Genomic DNA, 12350 nt, shown 5'->3' on the forward strand with positions numbered 1-12350 from the left:
CAGTTCGGATAAAATGGGTAACCAGTTAGCGACTTCTTGGTTTAATCACTGCTCACTCAAAGGGAGGAGCCTAGTTTCCCAGTTAAACTATGGTTAATGAGAAACTTCCTGGTTTATTAATGATTTGTTCTGAGGGAAAAGTGAAGGGGAAGAGTGTGAGAGTGTGCAGTCAAAAGGTGCATTCATATTTTGGCTTAATAAGCCCAGATGTGATCAACTGAACATGGCCTATATTATTCGGAAAAAAATCATTCATATTAAGAGCAATTTAGGATATATATATACACACACACACAGAGTATATATTTTAAAAACCTCTACTTTTTTGATCCATTGCAATATTCCTTACTGAGCAAACATTTTACATTATCTTATCATTTTTCCTTAATGATCAACTATTTCATCCAGTTTTAGAAGCTTGAGCCACATCTCTCCGTGTCCTTGGATGCAGCATTTAGAAGCAGGAAATGTCTGCCTTGGGTCACAGGAAGTCCAAAAAATTCCAGTAACTTTATAACCTGTGGCTCCTGAGTCGTAATGTAAAGAATTTGAAATAAGTTTACCTATTTGGACACTTTCATGGAAAACTAGCTCTACAGAGCCATGGTTCAGTATAGCCTGTATGACTGCACCTACACAATGATAGGGCCCCATGGACAGATGGTATGTTTATAAAAGGCACAGGTGCTATCCACTCCTTCAAGAAAATTGCTGCAGAATAATATAAAAGAATCTCCATCTGGAGCAGGATTTCTACACACCTCTACTTGGAGCTCCCCTTTTTCTTTCTTTTTTAACATATTTCTTCTACCTTTGATACTCTTACTCCCATTTTTATGGTGTCTGATGACTGACACCTCTCCATCATTAAAACGTATCCATCAGTTGAGTTGCAGCCCCAGGCGTCCACATCACTCATTCAGAGTATTAAAGTGGATACATGTTTTGGGTTGTTTGTCCCACATTCTCACTAAAAGTGTTATAGCACAATCTTATGCATGTTCATTTTTGTATAGGATTGTAGCACAGGCTACAATCCTATGCACACTTACCTGAAGAGTAAGGCCCACTGAACTCAATGGAGTCTTACTTCTGAGAAGACATGCACAGGATTGTGCCATTAATCCCCCCCCCCATACCTTTCCTGTATGAAAGAGAAGGAAGATCGGAAAATGCTATGGAGAGAAGAAGAAAGGGGAGAAAGGTCTGGAGTTAGAGCAAAGCCTTATCTTGAGAACAGCACAGGGAGGATAATTGTGAAAGGAGGGTATTTAAGAAATATCAGTTGGTGGAGGGAGGCACAACAATAGGTGGTAAAATTGTGAGGATTCAAGAGCACTGTGCAAGGTCACACTATGCTCTCATGGTGTGCTTGGTTCACTCTACCCTAGGCTCCAAATTGCCTTGGGGTGGGTGCACAGTGGGCTTGATTAAACTTCAGTGAAACACTAGAACGTTATGCCAGGCTTGCAGAGGTATCACACCGGCATCGTAGACAGCTGTAGCATGGAAATGTTTAGGACCATCATGTTAAGTTAGGTCAAGCATTAAAAGTGATGCAATAATTATCTATGGCTAGTTAATATTTGATAAGGAAATATCAGAACGCAATAATCCTGATGTAAAGAAATGTTGTAACTTGGAAATTTAGTGCCGTTTCTCCCATCCACCCCATAAGTAAAAACAATCTCAGCTGAATGACGTAGCAGAACAAAGCAGCTAGGTACTACCTAGGCCAGGGGGGAGCAACCTGCGGCCCTCCAGATGTTTTGGCCTACAACTCCCATCCGTCCTAGCCAGCACAGCCAACGGCGAGGGATAATAGGAGTTGTAGGCCAAAGCATCTCACGGCTGATCTAGGGCATACCCTGCAATTACATTTCTGGAATAGGCATTTAACGGGACGTACATGTTGTATCACCATGTATCCTAGTTGCATTATCTGCACCTAATATGGACCGAATTCTGGAAAATGCCTACTTAAATGGGTGATAAAATACCATGCTTGGCGCAAGGTTTAACAGATTTACAATTATTAATAGGATGTGGCCAGCCAATAAAGCCCTCTGGAAACAGGTAGCACAAGCCACTTGCTCACAGCCAAATTGGATGACCAACTCTCTCTCAGTGTACCCATGTTAAGAGCACCCCTTGGGAAGTGCACATTTTGTCCAAAGGTTATACCCCATAAAAGTAACTATACTAACTCTTTTATGTCATGGGACTATGATTGCTTGGTTTCTACCAAGAGAAGTCCATGGTTGAGGTCAAGCCAAGTGTCCTATTCTGGCTTGCTTGCTTATTAATTAATTAATTAATTACGTTTTTATACTGCCCAATAGCTGAGGCACTCTGGGCAGTTCATAATTAAAACAATAAAATACAACTTTGAAAAACATAATATAAAACTGTTAAAAGTTTTAAAATACCAGGTAAAACCCAGAAGCAGTTACAGCCCAGGGAAAGCCTGTGTGAAAAGGTGTGATTTCAGGAGGCATTTAAAAGATGTTACACTTTCTGCCTCCCAAACTGCACGTTCTAATACCTATAATGTTCTGAGATGGCAAACCTTATTTCCTGTTCACAACTTAATTTGTGTGTAATCAGATTATATAGGTCTTAAATGTTAATATGGCAACACAGGTGACATGTTCTCTGCCACAGAGGAAAGACAATATATCCATACATCCATATTGATACATTTTATTTTTCTCCCACCCTTTTTTCATGTATCACAAATACCAGGGTAACAGAGAACCTGCCTCCTGCAGGGATGAGAAGGAGGGATGAACAAAAGCACCATTCTTCTGGCTTTCCTTCCTCCTCCTCTCCTTAAACAAAGGAGAATGTTATTCACACATGTATTTTTCATCCATGGATATTAGTAAGAAAAGAATATGCCTCCACAAGGAATTTATAATGCTCTCTGACTGAATGTCAGCGCTTACTTTGGACAAAAGGGCATTTATGGTTGCTGCATTCCGACACTCACTGGTGTGGGCAGATCAGATATACGAACTAGCACTGCAATACTTGGGAAAGAAGATTGGGCCATTGCCCTGACTGTCGTCCCAGCTCCTGTTATATACACCATTGAGAGCTCTGGGAATCCTTTCCACATGACCCTAGGGAGCATTTCCTGTATGTTTGGAAGAAGCCCAGTGCAGATGCAAGCATATGAGTTAATGCAATGGTTAATGCCATGTATTACCTCATATGCCTGAATCTCCACAGCACTATGCATGTGACTGGGACAGCAGTTCTGCAGTGTTGATTTGGGTCAAATGCAAGTCCCATTCAGACAACAGCAGGATTAGCAGCAGCACAGCTTGCTTGGTTACAATTCTGGGCTCCAGCAAAAATATTCTTGGAGTGCACAATGAAGTATGTTTTCTGCAGGATTTAGTTCCCATTTTCCCCTAGTTATTTTTCTGGATGCTTTAAAAGTGCATCGGTGTTTCTTTGTTTTACTAAAACACACAATAATTTGCTACTACTATTTTGCTTTTAAATACATTGAGAAAACTTTTATATCTATATTTCAACTAACAACAATCCTTCTACACTATTCCAGACAAATGAGAGACACTACTAACTTTATGCTTTCCTGGAAATACACACATGCACACCTAGTATTAACAAATGTTGTGGCACTTGTTGAATTAACTTCCAGCATTGAATGTCTCCTGGAATGGATTCCTAGGATACATTTGTTTATTACCAGCATTATTATTTCTGAGTGTAATATTGTTGCACAATGGCACAGCTAGGTGTTGCTGACTTTGCCCAAGTTATCTGCAAGTCAGCTTTGGAAAAGCAGAGGTTCTGTTTTAGCTAGTAAAGTATTTGGAATTATTAATAACCTTTATTTTTGTTCTTTGGGCACTGGGTTATAGGTTATGGAAATTTAAATGTACCAACGAGGGCAGTGGAAATGGACAGAAGTGCATTATGAATCAATACAAAACAATGATATTTCATATGAGTGCCTATATACAAATCCACCTCCAAAGGTAAACAGATTTCACAATGATTGCTAACTACAGAGACATTCACAATCTGAACCAGAATTAATTCACTACCACCAATGCTTGAAATGAATGCTTTTGAATCACTGTTTGTAAGAACAGGATACGACTGCTTATTGTAGATGCAGATTTATCCCGTTACAATATTCTCCTTATCTATCCAAGATAGTGTGGTTTTTACAGGTGAGCCATACCTGTCGGTTGCTTTTATGACTTCACAGCCTTTCAATCTAAATTTAAGCCAGAGCTGAGCAAGTCAGCCCGGAGGAGTTTTAGAATCGCTTAGAACTGCGTTTAATCATGCTTGAACTGCAGTCAATCATCCTTGCAGACATTTGGCTATTTTCCCCTCAAATACTGCCAACTATACGTTGAGTGACTTGCTCAGGACTAGAGAGTAAAGAAATCAACACCATCTTCAAAAAGAGAATACAGAACTCTCAAATCCTAGTCTGGTGACCAGCTACCATACCAGCCCATAACAGATACTACCGCCAACTAAGAATCTCTTCACTTGTGCGGTATGCCTCACGTTCTCTGATCACAGCTAAAATATTTAAAGCTTAGCTGCACTGGAATGTCTTAAAGTTTTATTCAAAAATTCTGAGACAAAAGAGGAAAAACTGAATTTTATTTATGGGCTGCGAGTAGAAACCTATAGCTGGGGGGTTAGTGCTTGAGCATGTAAAAGGAGACATTTCACTAAAGGGAGAGAGCAAAAATCAAGGGCTAAACCATCGTACCTCACAGGGTGAACTTTGCCTAAAGGTGGGGAAAAGAAATGACGTGCATCAGCGCTTGATAAAAATTACTATATTTGTGGCAGCATAGGAAACTGCCTTATAGCAAGACAGATCATTGGTCCACAAGAAACCAGCATTGGCTGCCCAGGGTTTCGAACAGGACTCTTTCCTAGATCCACCTGGAGATGCCAGGGATTGAACCTGGCAACCTGGGGGTTTCTCCACACAAAGCATGGGCACTACTGTTGACCAGTGGAGGCTGGTGGCTCCAATGACAGTGGGGTGGTGCATCTGCTCCAGGTTTTAGCCAGAACCAGTCAGAACTGTAAAGGAGATATCCAAGGTGCTTCACACTTTGGATATCTCCTCTAGAGTTCTGATTGAAACCCAGAGCAGATTCACTGCCCCACAGACATCAGAGCCACCAGCCTCCACTGCCATTGACCATACCCCTTCCCCCCAGCAACATTTCTAACACTCCAGTAGTATGTAACAGCCAGCAGCTAAAGCATTTAGAAAACACTGCAGCGATATACCAGACATTAAGAGAGAAAAACAGCAGGCAAAGGAACTGCTGCTTTTCTCAAGTATTAATACTTCCCTCCTCCTTTATCTTAATTCTCATCTGCAAAAGAGTACACATTCTTGTTTCTTTATATATATATTGGCTACTGCCATTCCAAAAACTTGCTGAAAAGTAGTTTCTTATATTAACCCTCCAAAATGTTATCAAACAGAAAGTATAATGTAATACATTTAATACAGATATAGTCCAATCTTGTCACAACTCCCACTTTCCCTCTGATTTTGTTTCTCTTGTGGAAAAAGAAACAGAAATACTAGGACTGACTACCCATCTGCAGGTTTCAGAATGTTTCACATTAATCTCACAACACAGCCTGGTGTTACAGAATGCCAACAAGAGTAAAACACAGACATGAAACCAGTAGACATTAAAGTAAAGCCAGTGTTTATAAAGCTATGGCAGAGTTGCTGTAAACAATTGTCTTTCTATGACTCCTCTCCAGTCATCCTTTCAGAAACATTGCAAGTGTAATCTCACTGATGATGGGGGGGGGGGGAGGGGGGGAATTTCAAAAGAAGTTCAAAACTTTTCCCACCATATACACTGTGCTTCTTACAACTAGTAAACCACAAACCTCCCCAATGTAGCTTTACCAAAGCCACATCCCAGCATCCGGTTGGAAGAAGATTAGGGGCAACTGAAGGTTCTGCTCAATTTGGTTGTTTTTTGGTAATTTCATTTTCTAGTGCATTCTTTTTTAAATGGTTATAACAGCCAAATACCATATTAGAAATTGATAAACACCATCCTGATGGCTAAGTCAACTCTTGAGCTTTGGAAATTATTCAGTTCTCTTGATTTTTTCTCCCACCCTTCCTTTTATCATTCTTGACTTTATTGCAGCTATTCTGTTCTCCTTTCCTCTGAGCTCACCTTGCCCCTCCTGGGAACATGTTTGTCACCTCCAAAGAATCTGCCCAGTGAGTCAAGTAGACCTGGTTCCCTGTATCTTCTTGGGGATCCATGTCTAGCATGGTCTATAGTACTTGCAGTTGCAAGTTTGGATCCGTGCCGGAAAGAGGAGCGTTTCTGTGAAGCCATCAAATCCGAATTCTCAGGAGCTGCTGAACTGTCTTCCGGAATGGTCTGTAGCTCATCTGATTCAGAGGGCCGGTCTTTGAAGGTGTTGTCTTCTCTCCCTGGGGCATCTCGGGAAAAGAGGCGGACCAAATGGGGGCGACCAGTCGTGTCAGCTGGGTTGGCTTCCTTCCAGGCATTCTTTGGGTCTGCTGTGCCCTTGGAGTCTGTCACCGCTGTGCTCTTAGTGGAGGTCCCATTGTTCTGGTTCACATCTGCCTCTCCTGCAAACAACAAGGATGAGATATGAATACAGGCCTGTGAAAAACAGATCGCTGGAACAATGCTGCTTTCTTCCCCTTGCCTTGAGTTAGCTGCTTCACACAAAGTCCATAGATTATGTGCAGTTGGAACAGAGCTGCCTTCTACCAGCCCCAATACAGATATATTAATTTTACCAGAATTAATGTATCTTGAAAGAGGTGCAGCCAAGCTGGGGTGTGTGCATGTGTTTGCTGAAACCTGTACTAGGCGTATAGGAAAGTTTTGTGAGGTATTAACAAGGTGGAACATCCTTTTGCTTTGTCTGTTATAACAAACGGCTAATGTTTCATAATCTAAATTGAGCTCAGTCAACTGTAAGCAAATGAGTCTTCTAGTCTAAGTGGCTCTATTAAGTTTCAGAACATGATAATTTTGCAAACTCCTATGATGCCTTTTTTCACTGCCCATTCTACCACACTGTTTTTGCTGACACCAAATGTGATTGTGAGAAATAACTGCATGGACAAGATCTATTTTGGTGTGACTCTAATCTGCCCTAGAAACAAACAACAACAATAACAACACTTCTTTATATACTCTGTCAGCCTTCCCCAACCTTCAGATGTGTTGGACTACAACTTCCATTATCCCCAGCCAGCATGGCCAATGGGAGTTGTAGTCCAACACATCTGGAGGGCACCAGGTTGGGGAAGGCTGCTCTTTGCTGAAAACAAAGCCAAATTCACTAAGGCTTCCCTAGTTAAGCAATTTATAGTCAAGACAACAATGTTTCAAGCAGGATTCTATCCAGAATTTCTATCTACATTCTATCCAGGATTTCCAGCATGAATAGATTCTTAAGTTACATTTTCTAATGAATATGCATACTGTTATTCATTCAGTGGGCAGTATCCAATTATGTCATTCTAGATTCTAGCGGAAACTAGGTTCTGAACTATGTGGAAGAGAAGAATCCAACTAAAGTTACATTTGCACAAGCATGGTTGCACAAGTGGTTTTGCATAACTCTTGTGCAACCCATTGTGCATCCTGTTGTGCAATTGGTAATGCAACAGCTTGCTCTCATTGTGCAACATGTGCAATGCGCTGTGCAACCGGTTGCTCAACTGCTTGCACAACCAGTTGCGCAAGCATAATGGGCAACCGGTTGCACAATGGAAAGATTCAGCAGAGCTCCGCTAGTGCTATTTGAGTTTGCGGAATGTCACCATTGCATACTGCCTACTGTTTCATCTCTTTGTTTACCCTAACACATCAGACTCTGATATTACAATTCTTTTAATGAATTTATACTAATCTTTTAATTCCATGGTGTCTTCTCTTCATGTTTTCTAGACAGTTTGATCCCTTGGGCAATTTCTTGACCACTGCAGGTCCACTCTTAGAGTGCAATCCTATGGGGATAGTCAGCTGCCTCCAAACTTGGGGGTGACCAACTATCTAATGCAGAGCAGGCTGAGTGTGGAGGGGATCTTCTCCTCCATTCTCTGGCCACCCTGCATTTGTGGCTAGATGGCTAATTTTGTCTGTCTAGCCCTGGCAGCTTGAAGCAGGGGGAGGGACGCCAGATGGTGCATAGGAAATGTCGTACTGATGCTTCTGCTGTCCCCCCTACACCAGGATGCTCCCTTTTTGGCAGCTCTGTGCTGCTCTTCCTGGACCAAGGACGAACTGCGCTGCCTACAAGGCAGTGGGGCAGGAAGGTGGTTTTCTAGGAACTGACCTTGGAGCACTGACTCCAAGGCAGTTCCCCCAAAGCAAAAAATCCTATGGCCATCTAGCTGCTTGCTGTCTAGCAGCCAAAGGATTGCACCCTAAAGTGATCTTTCGCTGAGAATAAAATATGTTCCATTGGAAAAAAAATATTTCTAATGTGACTCAAGGGTGATTCTTCTCCGTCCCCCCCCCCCAAATCTTAGGGGGGAATTTAAGGATTAAGACTTGAATTTGTCATAATCCCCTAAAGTTTAAATTGAGTTAACATTTTTTAAAAATCAAAATGGCATTCAAATTATTTGCTCATTCAAACATAATAATATAAAGTGCGAATGCACATATTAATGAACCATTGCAGCTCAAACACCACAGAGCATGAAAATAACCTCATATAATCATTCCCAAGTCATCATCTCAAACACAAGGTATTTCAGTTGTGTCAGTTCACACCTTCAGCTGTTAGTCATAATACTGATAATCAAATGATGAGTAATGTACATTCATGTATGAACTGGCAATCAAGCCTGGTCCTGAGGAGCTCTGCATTAGCAGGGATTTCTAAAATTGGGGAATTGCCACAAAAACATCACCTTGCATGCCCTATACACAGAGTGAATCACCAGGAGATGGTTCTTAACTGACCACAGAGCTCAAGGGAGGATATATACTATGGATATATTTATGGTACGTGCTACTTTTAGTTCAGTTAGATGTACATAGGGATGTTGTGAGAGTGTTCATTGCACAGTCCATTTTGTGAAAAAATGGCAGCTCAGGTTTTTGTGTGAAAGTAACGTTGAGTAAATGATGGCAGCAAAGGGGCCATTTATGCAACATCCCTTTATGGCCACCATTACACAACATTACTTTTATGGAAAACCGTGAGCTTGCTAAGGGGACAGGCAGCCACTCGGCACTTGCCGGTGTGGACAGTGGGGGCGGGTGGTGGTTCCATCCACCCTAAATGTACATTGACATATTCATACATTCTCTCATTCATGCATCTGCCAACAACACATATTATGAGAAAGAAAAACAGGATTGTCAAATTTCATTGGGAATATAGATACCAGATCAAACCACCCTACTACGTCTACTCTGACTGGAAGCATCTTCCCAAGGTCTCTGAGTCGGAGGTCATTCCTTTTGCCTCATGCTTTTAACTAGAGATCTGAAGGATGGAGACTGGGACCTTCTGCATGCAAAGCATGTACTCCAGCACTGAGTCATGGGCCTTGAAAAAATATTCTGTCATGGACACACATAAGTTGTAGTTTTGTTCAACTTTGGAAGAACAAACAAATATACCCATGTCAAAAGGATTTACTAATTACTCTGTTCAAATTAATAGAAGATAAATAGAAGATCTACTGACTTGAGCATCAACATCCACTTTTATTAATGAGGCTTAACTAGGAAAGTGGTTGTCCCAAGTGTTGGTCAATTGCTTTCTCCAACTGAACCACTTGGTTTTGCAGTTGGACATAGAATTCGGATCTGATTGTACGGTAATATATGCATGCTGATCCTAATAAATTAAAACTTAAAATATTTGTTTTAATATTCCTCTATTTAATATTCTTAAAACTATATTCCTCTATGTTTCAGTTGTTGTAAGTGGTGTTTTTTCTCCCACAGTATTACTCAACCAGTCCCTTTCCCCAATGGAGAACTTGATAACTTATTTTTTATGTACTGAAAACAAAATATATTCTACCAGTGAAAGCTTGCAAAAATTTAGATGGTTTTTAAAACACCACTTAACATAAAGTTTTTGTCAAAATTACGTATTTTCCTAAATAGCAGGCGTCATTGGCAGAACTTAAATAAGCATGTTTAAGAGGCTTCTCATTCTCCCAAGATCTCCCTGCACAACCATGTCAAAATCTTTTTTTATATAGCATTTTGCCTAACATTAGCTCAGGTCCTTATCTTAAACAAACTCCTATGTGACTTGACTCAAGCTGGAGTTATAATCCTAGACAAAGAGTGTTCACCTAACCTCAGGAAAGCTTCTCCCTTGACATAGCCAGGCTTTTGGCTAACTTCAGGAGCACCTTTGTAAAGGTACATCTCTTCCTGAGTTAAGGAGCTCTTTGCTTCTTCCAAGAACTCACTAACCTACCAGTGGTCAGCTCTCTTGATCCAGTTCCAAGAACACATTTTGCCTTTAAAGTTAGTACACACAGATTACAATCATTAAGCACCCCTATAAAATACAATGGGCAGTATCCAAGTCAGCACAAGTGCTAATGTAAATTACACTGCACTAGCATAAGTGACCTCTAGCACAATGCCAATAGCATTAACTGGTGTGATGGGTTTTCAGGGAAACTAGTCATGCCAGCAAATGCTATTGGCCTTGCACTAGAGGTTGCTTATGGTAGCACAATGTAATTTATGTTATTGCTAGTGTCGACTTGGATACTGCCCAATAAATTCTTGTCAGCCTTACAAGTTATATGCAGACCTTATGAAAACATAGAGAGAGTACACAGTCATACTTCCACAACCTCAGTAAGAGCTATAATATTTGCAAAAGATGACAATGAATGTATTCAGTAATGAAAAGGAAAGAAGATAAACTGCATGGGCATACAAAAAGAGCAGCTCCCCAGCTCTGGAATTCCCAACCTTCAGTATGACTGTCAGCATAAAAGACTTCTACAAGAGATCTATATTTTAAGATGTTTGACACTGTGCTGCTCTTAGTGAACAAGGTGGGACAGAAACCTAAAATAGATATACTACAAGCTTGATATTACGAGGGGGTGAGATTTAATTCTAGGCTGCTTCATTAAGTTACAGCTTTAATACCATTGCCATTAAAAACACTTAAGTGTGGCAGGAGGCTCCCCATATCCACGGCAAATGTATGTAAGGAACCCAAACCTCCTGCTTAGTTTGGTTTCCACATCAGCTGCAGTGACAGTGGCCTTGGCATGAAGACTTCCATGAAATAGCACAAATCTTCATGATCATGATTATGCCATAGGGGTGTGGAGAGCCCTCTGCTGCCTTGTCACGCCACTGCCATATAAAATGGGTCCAAGCAATAACAAGTAACTTAATTATATAGACGTGAGCAAATTGGTTATTTTTATGGAGGCATAACAACAGGAGTTCCCTTACTGGATCATCAGACCAAGGTCCAGCTCATTCAGCATTCTGTTTTCAGCTGTGGCCAGCCAGAGGCCCTTGAGAGCTAAAAAGCAGAATATGAAGGCGATGGAGTTCATCTAGTTTATACCCAATAGTTTATGTTCAAAAGTACACTGCCCCTAAACATGGAGGTTCCATTTACCTATCATGGCTACTGGTAGTTTATAAAACTATATTTCTCAGAGGACAGCTTGCCAACAGAAGGTTGCCAGATTAGTCTTGCCACCACCTATGGGGGATCTGCTCCTTCACTGGGAAATCCAACCTATCGGGTTTATTTCCAGCAAATTCTTTTATTTCAGGGCCTAAGGAACTCTCTGCCACTATAACCCAAGATTCCCCAAGCTGTCCCTTTTCCAGTGCCAGGAATTCACTTAGAATATTTTAAAACTTCCTAGTACTGGTATAAGAGGCTTAGGCATGAGATAAACACCAACACTAGAGATAAGATGAACTAATAAATAAGTTAATTTATTAAAGGGATATTGTGTACAAAAGAGAATACTAGTATTTACTTTGGGGTTTTCAAAACACTGCCTACTGACAGTTCTGTAGGACTCCAGGGACACTGTTGCTATTACAAGCCTCTTAATGACTTCATTTCACACCAACTTCCCTAAACCTCCACCCTAGCCAAATACCCTCACAACCAGGTTCAGCTCTTGGGTACAATCTTCCTCTGACTCTCAAAGCTCCTCCTGTTGTATTGCTGGCTGCTTGGACAGTTTATCTGGGTATTTACTGCCTACTTGTTTAACCTTCTGGCAACCTTAGGGCAGCCTCCTGGCATAACACAGCCACCTCCTACCAACT

At 41.0% G+C, this 12350-nt stretch overlaps 1 protein-coding gene across 3 annotated transcripts in view; it reads right to left on the reverse strand.

Annotated features, from left to right (window-relative positions):
* The window catches only part of MBP (myelin basic protein), a 172225-nt gene that overhangs the window by 29882 nt on the left and 129993 nt on the right, over positions 1 to 12350 (reverse strand). For all 3 annotated transcript variants that reach the window (XM_084850037.1, XM_084850036.1, XM_084850035.1), the window contains exon 4: positions 6231 to 6658. In XM_084850037.1, the coding sequence (XP_084706163.1) occupies positions 6231 to 6658 (428 nt within the window). The remainder of the gene's footprint in view (positions 1 to 6230; positions 6659 to 12350) is intronic.

The sequence above is a fragment of the Heloderma suspectum genome, chromosome 4 (genome assembly GCF_057233095.1).
Source record: "Heloderma suspectum isolate Gila_16-S chromosome 4, 16-S_ref, whole genome shotgun sequence".
NCBI classification, from domain to species: domain Eukaryota; kingdom Metazoa; phylum Chordata; class Lepidosauria; order Squamata; family Helodermatidae; genus Heloderma; species Heloderma suspectum.